Source organism: Paramormyrops kingsleyae, chromosome 3, assembly GCF_048594095.1.
Source record: "Paramormyrops kingsleyae isolate MSU_618 chromosome 3, PKINGS_0.4, whole genome shotgun sequence".
Lineage (NCBI taxonomy): Eukaryota > Metazoa > Chordata > Actinopteri > Osteoglossiformes > Mormyridae > Paramormyrops > Paramormyrops kingsleyae.
The window spans coordinates 33,915,879-33,935,996 of NC_132799.1; the positions used below are offsets into that span (position 1 = coordinate 33,915,879).

A 20,118-nucleotide genomic window follows, 5' to 3' on the forward strand; every position below is an offset into this window, starting at 1 on the left:
TAAAATATTAGTAATGATTTTCACTCATGGATCAAGCAAAGCACATTATTATCTCTATGTAATCAGTAAATCAGAAGCGTGTAGCACAGCACAGTAAAAACACAGTAATCAGCCGCTCATCACAGGTGACGCTGAGTTCATCTACTCTGAACAGTCGGCCCTCTTCAGCGTTTGAGTGACAGCAGCCTGGGAGCCCTGATTGGCCACACAGACCACTGAGACCGCCTTCTTCCACTCGTCCGCAGTGAGGCTCAGGCTGCTGCTCCAGCTGTACAGGCCGTCCTTCTCCAGGAGCCCGCGGCTCGTCTCCGCAGCTTTGCTGTTACCGTCCACCTTCCAGCTCAGCTTCCAGTCGGAGGGGAAGCCCTTGTTGGCCAGACACATCAGGGTGGCCGAGTTCTTGCTGGACACCTCCACACTGGAGGGGGGCAGGACCGTCAGGGTGGGGGCTGTGTTACCTAGGGGACACCAAAGGGACTTTAGGTCAGAGTCCAAGGCAAACATTAAGTATAACAACATATACTAACTGCAGTATGACATAGTTGACTGTGTCTATGACTTCATGAATATTTCTTCATATGATAAGACAGACATTTCCATAAAATCTAAAGTAAATAATCTTGCCTTCCTACTGTATCACAGTGTATTCATCTTTACGTGGGTCTTTCAAATGAACGTTTTAAACACATGTGAGGTATGTAAATGTGTATCACTGATTATAATGTTCAACTGGTTATAATAATCCAACTTTATATAATAACCAAATTGTTTATAAAGATTAAGATCTATTTTCCATGTAGGATCCATTATTTACTCACTTAAAAACAGGGTGAAATAATGTGAAGTTCCTACTGAACAAAGTCCTATACGCTATGAAAAATGCATCGCAAATGTTAAACTACAAAGCTGTGCCTACAGAACAACGATCATCGTTATTAATCACAATGGTAACACTTACACAAATACTTAGTAATAACTCTGTTACTACTGCATTACAAATTGTGAACAAATTATTAACAAATATAGTTGCTACTTTAAATAAAAAAATGTCACGATTCAGAAATGATAAACAAACATGACATCAGTATTTCACTTCTGTTAGTCATTATTTATTCCTTCAGTAGTTAAGAAAGATTTGGAGAATTAATAGATATAGTACGAAATATAGTAACTGCTTGAGGTAAAAGATGCGTCATGGTTCTTTAATGAAGAACAAGCATGAGATCAGTAGGCTATGTAACTAAGACTTAGTGGTTAAATAATACATAAGTAAAATCATAATACTATTTATTTGTGCCCCGTCAAATAAAGTGTTACCGGTATAATGAGTTGATTGCTTTTTTCCCCCCGAACAAGATCAGAATATAATACAGAGAGACGCACTTACTTCCAACGTCCAGCCTGGTACCGCCGCCGAAAGTGTACCACAGTGATTCACGGCGCATCAACAGCCGTACAAAAACCTCACAGCAGCGCAGTACAGGCAACTAGCAAACAGCTTTAAGTATATATACCTAACATTTGTTTATGGGTATAAAACTAATAAGTCAAAAATAGTATTGTCTGTCGCTTAAAGTAGAAATGTGCTGTTTGATATCTACACAATCTAATCAAATCTATAGCCTTCAACTTGGCGACTATTTTATATTATTAACGATTAGGCTAACAAATTACAATTTATATATTATTTGACCTAATTGGATATAAAATGGATGGTTTAAATATCTATATCTTGCATTGACTCATCCAGTTCATATTCTTATCAGGGCTCCCAAGTCTGACGCATTGATCGTGAGACACGTTTCGCCCGTAACAGACGTGATCTCACGCCAAACTTTGGATGAAACTTGAGATCCTTGTTCTTATTGAAGGAATGGATCTTCACGATGAAACAAGAAATTATGTCATTTGCAGTAATAACGAAACTGAAGTGTGTATTAAATATTTCTACGTGCATATTATAGATTAAAAGCTGGATACTTACTACCAACATCCAGTCTAGTCCCGCCGCCGAAAGTCCACCACAGTGATTGAAACCGGTTGACACGCCGTACAAAAACCTCCCAGCGCTACAGCCGCGTTTCTTGTTGCAGTAAATACATTAATGGGCGGTTAATTCCTAGCTAATTACACCAACAATTGATAAGATAAAGAATCACTTCAATTTATAGCATTCTGGCTGTAAAATGCAGCATCGCTCTGCAGAAATAACAGTAAATTCTGCCTGTGATTCTGTTAAATGCCGTAGATTTGCGAAGTTCCAGGTTTTCCGGTAGTTCTTCATAATCTCCTTCAAAATGATCCAGTGTGTTGTAAACATAATGTGTGAATTTCGACCCAGATGACAGAAACTGCAAAGCTTTAGAATTACAGGGTTCCCAAATGTCAATTAAGATCACAGCATCGTCTTCATAATGAGAAACTATGTACAGGAACCTACTGTAACCAGACGGAATATTTGCATAGAAACGATATTGTATTGTAATGGAATCACGTGTTTGAGTGGCTCAGCCAGCAGCCTTGAGGTTTTCCCTGTTATGGTTTGTGATCAATGTTCCCTTTAAGCTCCGCGTTTGCGCAATTGCGCAGTACTCCGGGGCACGCGCTCATGAGGATAAAAACCGCGCCCACAACAACATGGTTTTTATTTGTGTTTATACTCTGATATACATTTAAAACTGTAATTGCTGTATTTTGCATTTGGATAAAAAAACATTTGGAACAATAATTATAAACTACTAAGATACACCTGTCACTCTTAAAATGTATCTTCCACCTGAGTGACAGGTATAAAATCTGTCAGACAATCAAGCTTATTACCCACCAGCCCTGGTCACTGTGGTGTAATGTAACCTGTTGCCATTTGACCGGATGATGTCACGGGGGGTCAGGGGCGTTATTGGCGGGACCGGGATATAACCGGATGTTCGGGGTTTTTGCATACGTCTTAGGAGGTGCTCAATAAAGATATTTACCGAAGCTGAAGGCAGTGTTTATTGTGTGGACCCACTACACGACATGGTGTCAGAAGTGGAGCTGCTTTGAGCATCGGGCTGGAGGACCGGCGGTGACGGTGCGAAACGAAAACGGTCGGAAAAAAAAAAAGAGCAGGTGCGCGAGCAGACATGGTGGACGAGCCGGTGCAGCTGGGTCTAGCGCAGAGGTCTCCAACTCCGGTCCTGGAGAGCTACTACCCAGTCGGTTTTCAATCCTACCCGGCTTCTGATGAGCCACACCTGCTCCTGGTATTTACCTGAGAACAGGTGTGGCTCATCAGAAGCCGGGTAGGATAGAAAACCGACTGGGTAGTAGCTCTCCAGGACCGGAGTTGGAGACCCCTGGTCTAGCGGCACCGCCGACGGCGACCTTCACAATAAAACCTCTGGAACCGTTCGATTTTTCGAAACCACAGGAATGGGAGAAGTGGATCCAGAGATTCGAGCGCTTCAGACTGGCAAGTAACCTGGCTAATTCCTCTGAAGCCAATCAGGTAAATACATTGGTATACTGCATGGGTGACGAGGCTGACGACGTGCTACAGGGGCTCGATTTAACCGGCGAGCAGCGCCAGCAGTACAATGCAGTTAAGAGAGGGTTTGACACGTACTTTGTCCCAAAGAAAAACGTGATATATGAACGGGCCAAGTTCAATAAAAGGGTGCAGGGAAACTCGGAATCGGTGGACTCATTTATCACGGCTCTTTATGCATTGGCTGAGAATTGTGAATATGGCGCATTACATGATGAACTACTCAGGGACAGATTAGTGGTGGGTCTTAGGGATTCATCATTGTCGGAGCAGATGCAACTGGATAGAGACCTTACCCTGACGAAAGCCATTACAATGGCAAGACAGTCAGAGGAAATAAAAAGGCAACAGACTGACCTGAGAGGGGAGATGGGTGCAACTAAAATAGCCATCGACACAGTTCGGGTTAAGAGCACAGCAGCACAAGGATACATTCAAAAACCAGACACTAGGACAAGTAAAAGTAAAAGTAAAAGAACTGCGCAGAGCGTGACGGGACATAAAACATGTAGTAAATGTGGTAAATCACCATTTCACCCAGCATATGAGTGTCCTGCTAAGAGCACAGAATGCCACTAATGTGGTAAAAGGGGACATTATGCTAAGGTCTGCAGGTCAAACTGCACCGTGAACGAGGTTGCTGAGGATATGGATGAGCTGTTTCTCGGAGAGGTGATTTCCGGAGATGATCCATGGATGGCTGACATCAATATAAGAGACCGTGAGGTAACATTTAAAATCGATGCTGGAGCCGATGTTACAGCTGTCCCTGAACATGTTTATCAACTAATTACACAAGGTGATAAACAGCTACAAAAGCCACAGAAACCACTTTACGGGCCGGGCGGTATGGAACTAAACGTTGTGGGGTCAGCTATCGAAACGCTGTCATAGAAGGAGAGGAGCACCGCAGAGACAATCTTTATAGTCAGAAATCTGCAGGTGGCGCTGTTAAGCAGACCAGCTTCAGTGAAACTTCGGCTTGTAGCCAGACTTGACACTATAGACCAAGATGATGTTAAAAAGGCCTACCCCAAGCTCTGCGAAGGACTTGGGCGCGTTCAAAAGCCCTACACCATTGTCCTTAAGCCTAACGCCAAGCCCTTTTCCCTTAAAGTGCCAAGGTGGGTCCCATTGCCACTCATGGGCAAGGTAAAAAACGAATTGGAGAGGATGGAGAGACTAGGGGTCATAAGTCTTGTAGAGGCACCAACAGACTGGTGTTGTGGCATGGTGGTGGCCCCAAAAAAAGACAAAGCAGAAGTCCGTATCTGCGTTGATTTGACTCCTTTAAATGAGTCTGTGTGTCGCGAAAAGTTCATCCTCCCGTCTGTCGATCAAACCCTTGGCATGCTCGCAGGAGCGCGGCACTTCACCAAACTGGATGCAAACATGGGCTTCTGGCAGATACCACTGTCAGAAGAGTCAGCTCTCTATACCACCTTCATTACGCCATTTGGGCGCTACCACTTTAATCGTCTGCCCTTTGGCATTTCCTCTGCCCCAGAACATTTCCAGAATATGATGGTGTCTGAGGTTATTGCAGGTCTGGAAGGGGTTGTCTGCCACATGGACGACATTATCATCTGGGGGTCCACCCAGGAGCAGCACGACGAGAGAGTGCATGCTGTCTTGGAGCGGATCGAAAAGGTGGGAGTCACACTCAACATGTCTAAGTGCGAGTTTGGGAAAAGTGAGGTGAAGTTTCTCGGCTATATTGTCTCTGCAAATGGCATGAGGCCGGATCCAGACAAAACCAGAGCAGTGTTGGACATGAAAAAGAGCCAACGAATGTGAGCGAGCTTAGGAGCTTCCTCGGAATGGTAAATCAGCTGGGGAAGTTCATACCAAACCTGGCGGAGAAGGACAAGTCTCTAAGAGACTTGCTTTCCAAAATGAATCTGTGGCATTGGAGTCATGAACAGCAGCAGGCGTTCAGCAGCCTCAAACATGAGCTTTCGTCCGCACCCGTTCTTCAATTATACGACCCTAATAAGCCCCTCAAATTATCAGCTGATGCCTCATCCTACGGGCTGGGGGCAGTGATGCTACAAAAACAGGGTGAGATATGGGCTCCAGTTGCTTATGCCTCCAGGTCACTGACAGCAACAGAGCAGCGCTATGCCCAGCTGGAAAAAGAAGCGCTAGCTCTCACCTGGGCCTGTGAAAGGTTCAGTGACTTTATCCTGGGTGTGCATATCGACCTTGAAACAGATCATAAGCCAGTCGTGAGTTTGCTGGGAGGACGGGCTCTGGACTCTCTGCCACCACGGATACAGAGGTTCAGGATGCGCTTGATGAAGTACTCCTATACCATTATACACACACCGGGTAAGAGCCTCACAACAGCCGACACGCTCTCACGCTCCCCACTCCGGAACTGCATTACACACGCAGACACCGACCTGATGGAAGATACTAATATATATGTTGAATGTGTGTTAGACAACCTCCCGTCAAGCGACAGGTACCAAACCAAGCTTCGCGAGCAGTTGTGTGCAGACAGCGTTTGCGCACAGGTCATGAAATTCTGTCTGGAAGGTTGGCCAGACAGGAACCAACTGCAAGGACCAGTCAGGCAGTACTGGCAAGAACAAGCGGTTCTGAGCGTGCATGACGGACTTCTGCTGCGGGGCACAAGGTTAGTTATACCTGCTACCATGAGGAATGATGTATTGGAGAAAATACACGAAGGGCATCAGGGGGTGGTAAAGTGCCAAGAACGTGCCAATCAGACTGTGTGGTGGCCTGGCCTAAGCAGTCAGATAGAGGAGCTTGTCCTCAAATGCAGAGCATGCATGCAGAGAGATCAAGCTGTAAAGAACCCCTCATGCCAACCGAACTTCCAGAAAGACCCTGGCAAAAGCTGGGTGCAGACCTGTTCACCCTTAAAGACAAGGTTTACCTGTTGGTAGTTGATTACTTTTCTAGGTATATAGAAATAGCACAGCTCAACCCAACAAGGTCCATGGATGTGATCGTTCACCTGAAGTCGATGTTCGCTCGACATGGCATCCCTGAGATCCTCCTAAGCGACAATGGCCCGCAGTTCTCAGGGCGCGAGATGCAGATCTTTGCAGCAGACTATGGATTTGTCCACGTGACCAGTAGCCCTAGATACGCCCAGAGTAACGGTGAGGCTGAGCGCGCTGTCCAAACAATTAAAAACCTGCCGAAGAAGGCTATAGATCCATATCGTGCCTTATTGGCTGACGGTGCCACACCAATGAGCAACGGCTACAGCCCTGACCAACTGCTGATGGGACGTCACCTTCGCACCACTGTTCCTACCCTTTCCGAGAACCTGCGACCGTCTCTCCCTGACCGGGTAGAAATTCGCCACAAGGAGGAGGAACAGAGACAGATGGCAGTCAAACACTTTAATCGGAGACACAGAGCGAGGGATTTGTCACAGCTGGTACCTGGGGACCAAGTTTGGATCTCTGACACAAGAGCACAGGGCACAGTGACATCGCTGCACCATAGCCCACGGTCCTATCTGATCAGCGGACCATCAGGGACACTGAGGAGGAACCGGCGCCACCTTGTGCCTATACCTGTGCTTCAGTCACACAACGAGGACCAACCCGTCGGCCCACCAGAGGGGGACCCCTCTACAGGGACAAGATCAGAGGCTCCCATATATATATATAAAACGAAATGTTGAGTTCAGTGTTTGAAGTACACATAAGCATGTGTTAAGTTAGTAAAACGTTTACCGTAACGATTTCAGGGAAATTATAATGAACAGAAACTAGTTAATGTTCACCTGTCTTTTTAGAAAGGGGGATGTGGTGTAATGTAACCTGTTGCCATTTGACCCGATGATGTCACGGGGGGTCAGGGGCATTATTGGCGTGACCGGGATGTAACCGGATGTTCGGGGTTTTTGCATACGTCTTAGGAGGTGCTCAGTAAAGATATTTACCGAAGCTGAAGGCAGTGTTTATTGTGTGGACCCACTACACGACAGTCACTGGCTGCCACTGCTCAGAAACACCCACACACTGCTGCTGGCCGCCGGCTCAGTGACACACCTGCCTGTACCGACCTTAAGCTCCCTGGGTCGCCTCTGTCTGCCAAATGTAACACTTCAGGAATTAATGTATCACAGCATTTAACTGCCGTCTTAATGGTGAAATCTGATATTCCTCTTCCAGCTCAGTAACAATGTCAGAACAAATCACTCCTCATACTAATGATCTTCTGTATCTTCTGCCTAGAATCCACTCGTAATGCAGAAATCACAGGATCCAGGCCGTGAGCAGCTAAGAGTTCGAAGTGAACCACGAGAGGCGGAGTCAGGCCCGGGTCACACTGAATGCGTGGTATGTGCGGTACGGACCCGCTGCGGTGCAAAGCCACGCATTTGTTCACACCGGCTGCGTTGTTGCTACGGGGTGCGTTTCCCAAACAACGACGGAAGTTACCATTAACGATGCATCATACTATACGTGCGTTTGGGAAACGCACACACAGCTGTGATATTGCAAACCCTATCCTTCTACATTGAGTTTACCTTTGAAAACAGCCATCAGTAACAGAATGTTTGATTTCAATTCATTATGAATGTAATTCACATTTAGTTCAGAGAAAGGTTAAGATGCACATGCTCAATTGTAGTAGTAGTAATAACTGTAATCATAATAATAAAATAATTTCAGCGCACCAGAAAACTATTGCACTTCACCTAATGTTCTGTTAACTTATTGACCGAGTATAATTATAGCCTACATTAGCTTTTTGCTGTGGTTATATAAATGTAGCTTTGGCTTTCTCCTTTAATAACTGGGAAAATGGTTAAAGTAATATTACAGTGGTACCTCGGTATACGTCCTTAATCTGTTCCGTCTTCCCCATAATATCCGTCCGTCCGTCTTTCAGTCCATCTTATCAGGAAAGGGTCACTGACAGGGGTGGGGGGAGTGGGGTTTGGTGGGTTTGGAGGCTATCCCAGGCATTAATGGACCCGGGGGGGTACACCCTGCACAGGCCGCATACACACTCTCATTGAAACACTACATGCAGGTTACAGAAGCAGAGGAGCTGAACTGCATGTCTTTGGGTGGCTGAGGAAGCTGCAGCCCCCAGAGGAAACTCACACAGCATGGGGGGAGCAAGCAAACTCCCCCCACAAAGACATGAGGCAGGATAGGAACCCCAACCCTGCAGGTGTGAGGTAACAGTGCTGCACACTGAGCTGCCCCCCCCCCCTTCACACAATAGATTTTTCAAATATAAAATATTTTCCCTCCATTCATGTATTTTCTGTACCCACTTGCCTATTCAGGGCTGTGGGGGGTCCGGAGCCTATCGGGGAAGCTATGGGCCCAAGGCTAAGATATATACTATATTTAAATATACCAAATACCAGGTGATTCTATTCTAACCATCAGCATCACTATCAGGGTGTAAAAACTTATTTTACTGGTACAACTGGTTCTGTGAAATGAATGAAACACTTAGCAAAGTGCTAAAATCATTATCCTCCCCCTCAGCACCTGCAGTGAGTCCCAGCTGCAGCAGTGCAGTCACTGTGCAGTCTGACTCAGGGAGGTTTTTGTACGGCTCTGTATCACTGTGTGAACACAACTTTACTATTGATCTCATGGTAACTCAGACAGTAATAATCTCCTGCATCTTCAGCCTGGACTCCACTGATGGTCAATGTGAAGTCAGAACTAGATCCGCTGCCACTGAATCGAGACGGAGTCCCAGAGTTACGGGTAGTTGCCCGATATATTCGGAGTTTAGGAGCTTCTCCAAGTTTCTGTTGGTACCAGGTTATGAGGTGGTTATTATTATAAACATACACTGGGCTGCTGGTTTTACAGTTTATAGTGACTGTCTGTCCTGAGGAAGCTGATATCAGCTCTGGAGTCTGAGTCACAGTCACTTGTCCTCTTGATTCTGAAAAGGAATACAAAATAAGAACATGTTAAATACTGAATTAACAGTTAAAATTAAGTCACACAATGAAGCTCCAGGTGTCTATTTCAAATATTTAGCAAAATTCAACGAGCAATTTGTTGCAAAATTTTTCGGCTTGTTCCATTTTACCGTGAGTGAGGATGAAGAGCAAGATGCTGAGGCTGATCAAAGTCATGTTTGTTTGGCGTCTGTTGTGATGAAGGGCAGCTGTCAGTCATGAAGTGTTAAACCTCCTGGAATATAAACCCTCCCAGAGCACTCAGGCATGAGCTGAAAATGCAAAGTATCTTCTGACTGATATCATAACTGCAGAGGGAACATGAGACTGTGTCAGAGATGGTCAGGGGGCATGTTGATGAGTTCAGCTACTGAAGGGAAGAAGCTGTTTTTGTAGTATGTGGTTCTGGTCCTGATAGACCTGAGTCTCTTGCCAGAAGGTAGTTTTTTGAACAATCCATGTCCAGGATGTGAGGGATCGGCCACAATCTTACCTGCCCGTGTTGGAGGTCTGGAGGAGTGTAGGTCCTGTAGGGATGGCAGATTGCAACCAATCACCTTCTCTGCAGTCTGCCCTTGTCCATGGCAGTGACAGCAGTGTTCCAGAGGGTGATGGAACCGGTGAAGAGGAACTCGATGATGGTTGTGTAGAAGTGCATCATCGTTGTCCTTTATGGTATGCCAGAAGACGTCGTATGCGAGTGGGGACCACATTTTACGCAAGAATCTGAAAGACATTTTGTCATAGGATGGGGATTGCCTTGAGTTTGTCATCTGACTCCCACCCACAAACCAATAGTCAATGTGTCACACACTGCATCCCTTCCCCTTCGTTCTCTCCATACTTGTGTTAATCTCAAATATCGTTACAGCCCTTGTGTGGATCACCCCAGGTACCCCTATACTGCTCCTTCATCAGTGATGTATATAGTGTCTCCTTGTCTCGAGCTCCCTAGTCCAGTCATTGATGTTGCTGTCTGTCTGTGCTCCCCAGTGTGCCCAGTGTCTCGTGTGCCCTGTGCCCTCCCTACTCCGTTTTGACCCCTCGTGATCTATTTCCTTTTGCCCTGCCTGTAATTTTATTTAATAAAGCCCCTTCCGGATTTCCCCACGCCTGCCTTCGCTTCTGTTCTTACCTGTGACGTGACACAATGGGAGCATCTGAATCAAGACCTCGGTTGGTTCCACTACTCATTATGTGCAAATAATCAGTCAGACTGATGTCAGTGTCTCTTGTGGGCAGAATATGCTCAGAATTCCTTCTTTCATGCCTCTCTGCTCCTAATGCAGCTGTAGTGTGTGAAAGGTTACCAGCCTCCACTCGACCCCTGCTAGATGGAGCTCACCGATGTCCCCGCAGTTGCCGAATGGTTCAGGAGGAGCGATCAGATACGGGAAGCCGCACATGTGCCGCTGTCACACCAAGACACAGCAACAAACATCAGCCGGCGACCGTCATCGTCACCCCTGCTCCTCCACTGTAGGATCACACATGCACATATGACAGAGCTTAAATTCCAGGTGGCCTGAGACAAGGCCTACCTTGGTACAAGAGGTACTTGCTGTCCTAGGCACAAAAGGGGGGTTAGTGACCCTACACACACACTGAAAAAAAGAACTTTGTGGTGTAGTAAAATTTATTAAATTAACTGTTTAATTTCTACATTGTAAAATTAAGTTTCAGTGAGAACTAGAATTTCTGAAGTAAAATTTTGAATATGTACACATTTTATTCACTTAATAAGTGAACTGTATGCAAATAATAAGCTTTACTATATATATGTTCATACTGTTTAATTATTTTATTGTCACTGTAAATAAACACAGAAATACTAAGTAAATTGTAATCTTAAAAAAGAATACCGCATTTGAATCGGCACATGCGCAATTTTGACGTCCAAATACGCATATGAGGATTAAAACGCGGTGTGCGGTTTAGATACTCGCGTTTTCAGCTCAAATCTGAAGTTTGGTGGGCGAATCTGTTAGAAGGAGTAGCGTGCCTGGACTATCTCCTGCTTAAGTGATTACCTTTTATTTAAGAATAATATTTGTGCCCGTCTGCATTTTGATGGTTTGAATATAGTAAAAGTATCGTCAAAAGCAATGGGGTGGAAAAGTGGTTAATGTGTAGCCGCGTTTTTGCGGAAAGTCGTCCGGTAATTTAGCTCGTGATGATTTAAATATGTGCTGCTAAACATAATGTAAATTTTGCTAGGCTGATGTATGCCACCTATATTAAACACGGTGCGGCCGTTCCTGCTTTTGTTAAAACTAATCGGTGCAGCGAGTAGGTCTAACTGTTGGACATAACCTGTACGTAAAATCAACGTTTTAAAACCACGTCGTACCAGATAGCAGTGCAAAATAATTTTCATTACTTAAATATCCAGTGTGTGGGATTTAAGGGGATTTATCAGAAAACGAATCTAAATTTCATAATCAGAATATACTATACAATAACCTGGAATTAAGAATCGTGTGTCTTTTTTAAGCTTAGAATGAGCCTTTCATATCCTCATAACGAGCGGGTCCTGTTACCCAAAGTCCACCATGTTCCTACAGCAGTATAGAAAAACTATTGATGGGTTTAAAGAAAATGTTTAAGTAAAATTCGTCTTGCTAACCTAATATGCCACCTAAAGCACAACTATTTACAGTATACAATTTTCTACTAAGTATTTCCTTTATTTTGCTGCTTTTCATATTATATTTAACTTAATTGAGCAGTCAACCAAGTGGAAGGCCCGTCATGCAAGTCAATTCAGTCATTTTTATTACTCAATAAGTGTTTTTTAAAATAAATGTTAAAGTATATGCATGGTTTTATCAACAGGACCAGAACAGCACAGCAGCGGGTTGTTATTGTGTCAAGCCAGGATAGGCTGCAGGATAAGCCAGTGGTGTGTAATTTGATTTGTCTAACGTTCAACATTAGCTTCATTTGTGTAAGTATGAATCTATACATAGATTTCCTATATGTTTCCTTATTCTTAACTGCATAACATAGCATATAATTGTGATTAAATGTTTTGTGGTTTTAATATCACAAATTGTTTTTCATTTACAGGGTGGCCTTACTCATTGGACAGGACAGTTGAGGTCTAGGGAGGACAGGTTTCAAGGCAGGTGTCATCAGGGAGAAACAGTAGGCCTCATATTACAGTTTTTCTGAAATGCTAAAACACAAAAGCCAATCCTCTAAACCAAATGACCAGTTGTCTAAACACATTTACTAAATCTAGCCATCATTTTCCAATATCATAAACACATTTCACATGAAGACACAATTCACAAAACACAATCCTCCGTTCTCATAAATCTAAACACATTTTTCCTTGCTAAAATACAAGTTGCAAAAGAACTCTGCTCATATTCTCAAATGAAAGCTCATGTGATACAAAATGCTTGCCACAGTCAGCAATATTTGAACACAATGAACACACCTGGCGTCATTCATTACACACAACGACTCAAAATTGAAGACACTTGTTGCTAATGCTGTGACCACATGTATAAAAGCAAGTTCAGAGTGCACAGTTTGCTGAAGATTCCAAACAAACACAATGGATGAAGGCAGAGTCAGGGGAAGAGGAATTCGAGTCAGAGGAGGGAGAAGAGCTGGCCATGGAAGAAGAGGAGCAGGCCAACGAGGAAGAGGAGGAGGCCAACAAGGGAGAGGAGAAGGTCCAGGAGGGAGAGCAAGACAACCTCGCACCATCATTACGGACGAGATGCGAGCAACAGTCATTGACCATGTCATTGTCCATGGCATGACAATGGCTGAAGCAGGACTAAGAGTCCGTCCAAACCTGAGTAGGTTCACCGTGGCCACCATTATCAGGGCATTCAGACAACACAACAGGTATTGTACTCTATTGCTGTCTTTGTCACAATACAGTTTTACAAGCCTGTGAAAGTAGTCTGTTGGTTTCAAATCAGTTGTTATTGCAAAACATGTCAATTGACAACACATGTTTCTTTCTTTAGAGTTGAAAGAATGCCACATAGAGGTGGGAGGGTTGCCATATTTACAGCGGCACAAGAAACCCTCATTGTGGATATGGTTCGTGAGAACAACCTCATCAGACTCCGGGAGATCAGAGACAAAGTCATTGCCGATAATGTCAACTTTGAGAGCATTGATGATGTCAGCTTGGCCACAATAGACCGAGTTCTCCGGCGCCAAAAGATGCGGATGAAACAGGTCTACAGTATAGGGTTCCCTTTGAGTGCAACTCTGCGCGACACAAAGACCTACGTTACGAGTATGTGCAAGTAAGTATACATCCATGTTCACAGTACAGTTAGTGGACATACTGTGTTGCTCAGTGGCCTACATTACTTCTGGACAATACTGTGCTACCTGATTGACTGTTGTTCTGAACACCTGTGCACTTTCACTTTTTCATTGAGGATATTACAGTTGGACGCGATGGCCAGACCTCATGAGTACCTCTTCCTGGATGAGGCTGGCTTCAACCTGCAGAAACGAAGGCAAAGAGGCCGTAACATCATTGGCCAAAGACCCATCACTGAGGTTCCTGGCCAACGGGGGTGTAATATTACTCTTTGTGTGACCATGGGTTCGGAGGGGCTTGTCCACCGGCATGCTGTCCTTGGGTCTTACAACACCCAACGTCTCCTCACCTTCCTAGAGGAGCTAAAAGACATCCTCCTGGACCGCCAACAACACCATCCTGGGCCCGCACATCACATTTATGTGATCATTTGGGACAATGTCCGCTTCCACAGAACAAACCAAATCAGAGAGTGGTTCACCACCAACAGTAACCACTCTTTAAACGTCTGTCTGCCACCCTACTCCCCTTTCCTGAACCCTATAGAGGAGTTCTTCTCATCGTGGAGATGGAAGGTTTATGACAGACAACCATACACTAGAGAGAACCTCCTAAGGGCAATGGAGCTGGCCTGTGTTGACATCCCAGTGGAGGCCTTCCAAGGATGGATTCGCCATTCCAGGGCGTTTTTCCCGCGGTGCCTGGCAAGAGACAATATAGCCTGCTATGTGGATGAGGTGATGTGGCCCGATGCAGCTCAGCGACATGATGCCGCACAGTGATTGTGGTGTGAATAAAGTAAATAAAAAACTTCACACCCTGATCATGTTTTCAAGAGTACTGTTGTGTGCAATAGATTCTGTTTTTGCATTGAGATGTGTTACAGTAGTGTACATGCAGAATTTTCTATAGATTTATACTCTTCATATGAAACTCACAAATCTAAATGCCTAATCCTCTGCAGAGATCTAAGAAGATCCGTTACTGTAAAGTTTCTAAAAATATGCATTGGCAATTATGAAACAAAGAACCTTCTCACAAATTGAGCATTGTGTTTTCAATTGTTTTGCTGTAGTGTGTAATGATGTGTATAGTGTTTACATTTTTGAAAGCTTCGAGCTGCTCTTTTGGTGTGAAAGTTTGAGTTTTGAAGTGAGAAGGTGTGGTTGTGTTTATGTAGCTTTAGAAAAGGGTGTTGTGTTTAGACATTGGGGAACATGGAGGAAACGTTTGTGAAATGTGTTTTAGCATTTGAGAAAAACTGTAATACACGTGTGTGAGAGAGAGAGAGAGAGTGTGTTTGTATGTTTTAGTTTGAAATGTTTTATACTGATTTGTGATAACTGTGTTGATAATGTTTGACAATAAACAGTTTAATTGTAATGCATTTTAGTTGTGTGGTCTGATATAAAATTGTATTCAATGCAGAGAAAAAAAATCATTCATTTGGTAACATTTATCAGGATAGAATTTGCAAGATTTTCATAATTATATTGAGTAATTTAACTTAATACAATTAAGTAACTGAAAGAGTCCAATAGTGAAAACATAATAAAAAATATTTATTTATATAATAGCAGTAAGTAATATTTATTATATTAGTTTAAGTAAGATTTACTTAATATTTTTATAGCAATTTTCTTCTCTATAAACTTGATTTTTAATTGATTTTACTTAATTTAAGTAAATAAAACTTGCTACGTAAATATAATTATGTAACATTTACTTATTATCTTCATAAATGTTATGTTCAGTACTAAGTAAATTTACATTGATACTGGCATGTGAGTTGTACTTCATTTTACAGCAGTAAAATCTACTTAGAAGTACTAGTGCAAATTGTTACGAGGATTTTATTAAGTAAATCCTACAAGTCATTTTTTTCAGTGCACAAACACACTTAAATACACACACACACACACACACACAGATAACAAGGGAGGCCAGCACTCCAACTTTTATTCCCCAAAGATTTAGGGACCTACAGACAAGCAGAGTGGACCTAATGGACAGGGGTCCCTCGACTTGGCACACAACCCCCTCCCCATACATTCTGCCTTACATATCACTCACCCAACAGACGAACACCCTAAAGAAAGTTTCATTTAAGTTTGGCTTTTGTATACCCTGTATACTGATTTACTCACGACTACTAGTCTCAATATTCAGATAGGTTATGTTTGTATGTGTCCTTAGACAATTTTAATGTTTTGTGTGCCACCCTTATAACCATGTTCACGGAGTATCACCTATTTTACCCCTTTACACTTAAACACTTATATAAATTTGAATAAATAAATATGTATAGCTACCACTGCATATATGTTCTCATGGTTATACTAGAAGAATCTTCAAAATTAAATAGTGTAACCAAGATATCTTAGTGTGTCCTAACTTTCAGAGGTTCTTCTTTCTTTGTTTAACAACCCCCCCCCCCTTTTTTACATTCCTCCGTGGCCCTTATCTGATCTTTGTGGCCCGTTAGAAAGCTCTTTGTGCTCCACAATGCTGCATTAAAAGAACTGAATTAAGGTGTTCATTATCCATTCTGGAGAGCAGACCAATTGGAATAAGCCACACCAACCAAAATATGTTGTTCCTAGATGTGCAATTTAAATTGGTATTACCACAAACTGACGGCCATGCCTATCTAAGGGTAAGATGGGCTGTTTGAATGTGAATAAGTAATGTAATGTCTGTACAATTTACCCTAAGTGTAACATCTATTGAGGTGCAACCCAAAACACCTGTATCATATACTGATGTGAGTCAGTAACATACATAATATAAGTAATTGTTAATTAATTAATACATGGTATGAGGTGTGAAACTGTGAAGCTGGTATGGCATGTTTGGTGTCAAACTGATGGACAATCACTCCTGATTCCAAATCAGGGCAGTGGATACCATGAAAGTGTATGTATCAAAACTTACACCAGCTTACTGAAAATCATCAGTAAAGGGGAATCAGTTTGGTCATAAATCCCAAAAGGACTGCCACAGACACCCCTCCGAAAGCCCGCCAAATGGATGGTCAGCCATTGGTTCAGGTTTCGAATTCCTGGTCATCCCTATTCATGAACTTTAGACCATAAAAACCTGGCACCTCAGAACAAAGCTGGGGGAGAGCAAGAAAGAACATCAGCCCAAAGAGAGACAGAGAACATCAGCCCAGGAGAAGAGAAGCCCACAAGAAGCCCTCCTGAAGCCTGCCGGTGAAGGCCTGCTACCCAACAGAGAACTGCAACCAAGACAAAGCCTTTCACCTTAAAGCTTCACAAGGAGAGAGAATCCAAGGGGCTCCACTCCACTGCTCCAAACGCCATGCCTTCCTGAGTGCCATCATCCCATCAGCTCATCAGCCTCTGCCACCAACTGCCAAGACCCCCCCCCCCCACACTCTGCGACCAAGTAAACCAACTTCCTTTCATTCTCACAACCTAAGATGTTCTGTTAACCTGCTATACAATTGTAGGGTTCTGTTTCCACAAACGGGGCTTGCTTAGCAGAACAGTATTTCCCTTTTAAGGTTACTCATTTAAATCCGGTCATTGCATTTCCATAATTACATTCTGTCTGTTTCTATTCCGTTATTTTGTGTTTGTTGTTTGTGTTAAGTGTAATGTTAGTCTTATGTTAGTTGTAGTGTTAGCTAGGAATAAATGCATGTCTTTTACACAACTTCAGCCTCCGTCATTGAGTGCTCACAATAGTCCCTTCCTCTGTGTGATCTGGCTACACGCTCTGAAACCTCAAACTCGCCTGAAATATCGTGAGACTCTCTCTCATTGGCAGTGAGGGGAGCTTTGCTACCAATCGTTTACATTACCTGGTGATGCAGCTTGCTGGACGAGCCTTCTAACCCAGGTTACTGATACTGGTGATACTGGTAATTAGTGAATCTCATGTAAGTCTCACATTAACAGACTACACCGTATTTGAGTTTATTAAAAAATGGAGGAACCAACCATTCGGCATAATAATTAAATAATCAGCATTAAATAATAATTAATTAAAATGTAATTAATTTCAAAACCCTGTCCCATCACAGAAGCTTTTCCCATTTAAGACCCTGCTTAGGATAGACATGGTGACTTATCAGTTGCACTTTCTGGGCAAACTTTAAGTTCTGTATAACAGTATATACTAAGTGCAGTATGACATAGTGAATTGAATCTATGTGAATCGATTGAATCTATCATTTCTGCATGTGATAAAACAGACATTTCACAAAATCTACAGTAAATGATATTCCCTTAGTCCTGAATCACAGCTTAACTCCTTCCTTTTTTATACAGATTTTTGAAATGAACATTTCAAATACACATGAAGTATATAACCCTAAAATTGTACTATTTATAATAACTATTATCACTGATTATTATTCTCGACTGGATATTGTGATGCAACTTTATATAATAATCATATTGTTTATCATTAACATTTTATTTTCCATAAACTTCTGTTTGAAATAATGCAAAGTATCTTATAAGAGAAATGCACCACAACGTACTGATCCCATGTTCGTTCATAATTAATCAATCATTTCATGTATTTCATGCAGGGATGATATTAGATCATGATTGGTTCTTGAATAATAACTGAGTAACTATTTGTTAACTCTCAAGTAAAGTGTTACCAGTAATACCTTACTTGATGGGGCACACATACTTAGTAATAACTCAGTTTCTACTGAAGTATAAATGGTCAAATGAACAAATGTAGTCGCTACTTGAGATAAAACATGTGTTACGATTCATTAATGATGAACAAACATGCTGCAATGTGTGATCTGTTGATGTCACTACATTAAGCCATGGAAAAAATCAAGAGAACACTTTATATTTTTAAACTAATTTGCATTTCTACATCCTGAATCGTTCTTCTGCTGCCAGAAGGCTATACTGAGCAGCAGGTTGCTTCCTGGTTCCAAATTTCTAAAACAGTAGTACCCTAGAACAAGGCGAATTAGGAGACACTGGGAATGACCAGAATCCAGCCAGGTAGAGGGTGGAAGCAACTTTCTAATGCCAGAGATGCCCATTAACTTATCCGACAGTTTATCATGAATCGCAGGATGACATCAAATGACCTTCAAAAAGAACGGGAAACATTAAGTGCAGGTGTGAAGTGCACAGCTAGGACAGTTTGTACGAAGCTCCTAGAAGCAGGATGAAATACCATAAAGCAAGGAAGAAGCTTTTCATTAAGGAGAAACACAGAAGAACCAGGCTGCAGTTTGCAAAAAGAAAAAAAATATTCACAGATGCAGACCCATATATTGAGATGGGTGAAACAAAAAAAATGTGCTGTGGTAATTTTTTCCGTGGTTGTATTTAAACAAAAAGAAAGGTTTGCATTCTTGTGGGTTATAAAATATGGATGGACATTTGGGAATAGGACACATTTATGATTATGTGTGCTTATGTAGTGGATGAGTGATGGACATGTGAGCTTATGCAACAGCCTTTGTGTTCTGTTAAGTTCTAAATTGTAAACTTAAATGGAGGAGCAGGGTAGGCTCTGGTTTTCGATCCTTCTTCTTGGGTTTGAGTCTTAAAAAAAAAAAAATTAATCTTTGGTTACTTTTCTAAAAATACCTGGCGATCTGCTTGATTTTCCATTCGCTGTCTGTCTTTTATAGGTACTGTATATTTCAACCCTGTTACACTCACTGAAAAGTGAACTTTATAGAACTTTGGTGTAACTTCCCCCTCAGCACCTGTAGTGAGTCCCAGCTGACTGAGAGAAGTTTCTGTACATGCTCTGTATCACTGTGTGAACAACCAGCTAGAACTGATGTAGTGAGCACTCTGACAGTAATAATCTCCTGTATCTTCAGCCTGGATTCCACTGATGGTCAGAGTGAAGTCAGACCCATACCTAGATCCACCTCCAGTGAATCGTCCTGGAGTCCCAGACTCACGGTTATTTATATAGTAGATGAGGAGTTTAGGCGGCTCTCCAGTCCTCTGATGGTACCATGAGACACAATCGCTGCATCCTGATATAAGACTGCTGGTTTTACAGCTTATGGTCACAGTTTCTCCTACAGTAACAGCTTTTACTGCAGGTGTCTGAGTCACAGTGATCTGGCCTCTAGATTCTAAAAAACAGAAATAACATTATTTGAAATATTGAACAAATATGATCATATAATTACCATAGTTCTAGTTTGTATATGAACTTGAGATTTTCAATTTGAATATTTATGATGCATTCAGACTGACCTTGGATGCAGAGGGTGAGCGTCCAGATGAAGATGGTGATTAAAGTCATTGTCCCTGTGGACTGTGTTGCTCTGCAGGACGGCTGTGAGTAACAGAGTGTTAATCTCACAGGTTTATAAGCTGCCACAGG

General features: G+C 42.6%; 1 long non-coding RNA gene and 1 gene segment (V, D, J or C); one reads left to right on the forward strand and one right to left on the reverse strand.

Moving 5' to 3' along the window:
- LOC140588259 (Ig kappa chain V-III region MOPC 321-like) lies at positions 1-20,054 on the reverse strand. The segment is given in 4 exon segments: positions 1-458; positions 1,388-1,429; positions 9,131-9,439; positions 19,989-20,054. Coding segments are annotated over 4 exon segments (717 nt in total).
- On the forward strand, positions 12,643-13,970 carry LOC140588262 (uncharacterized). The gene is made up of 3 exons (XR_011989623.1): positions 12,643-13,322; positions 13,448-13,735; positions 13,874-13,970. It is a non-coding gene; the product is annotated as an uncharacterized lncRNA (long non-coding RNA).
- Positions 20,055-20,118: the final 64 nt, after the last annotated feature.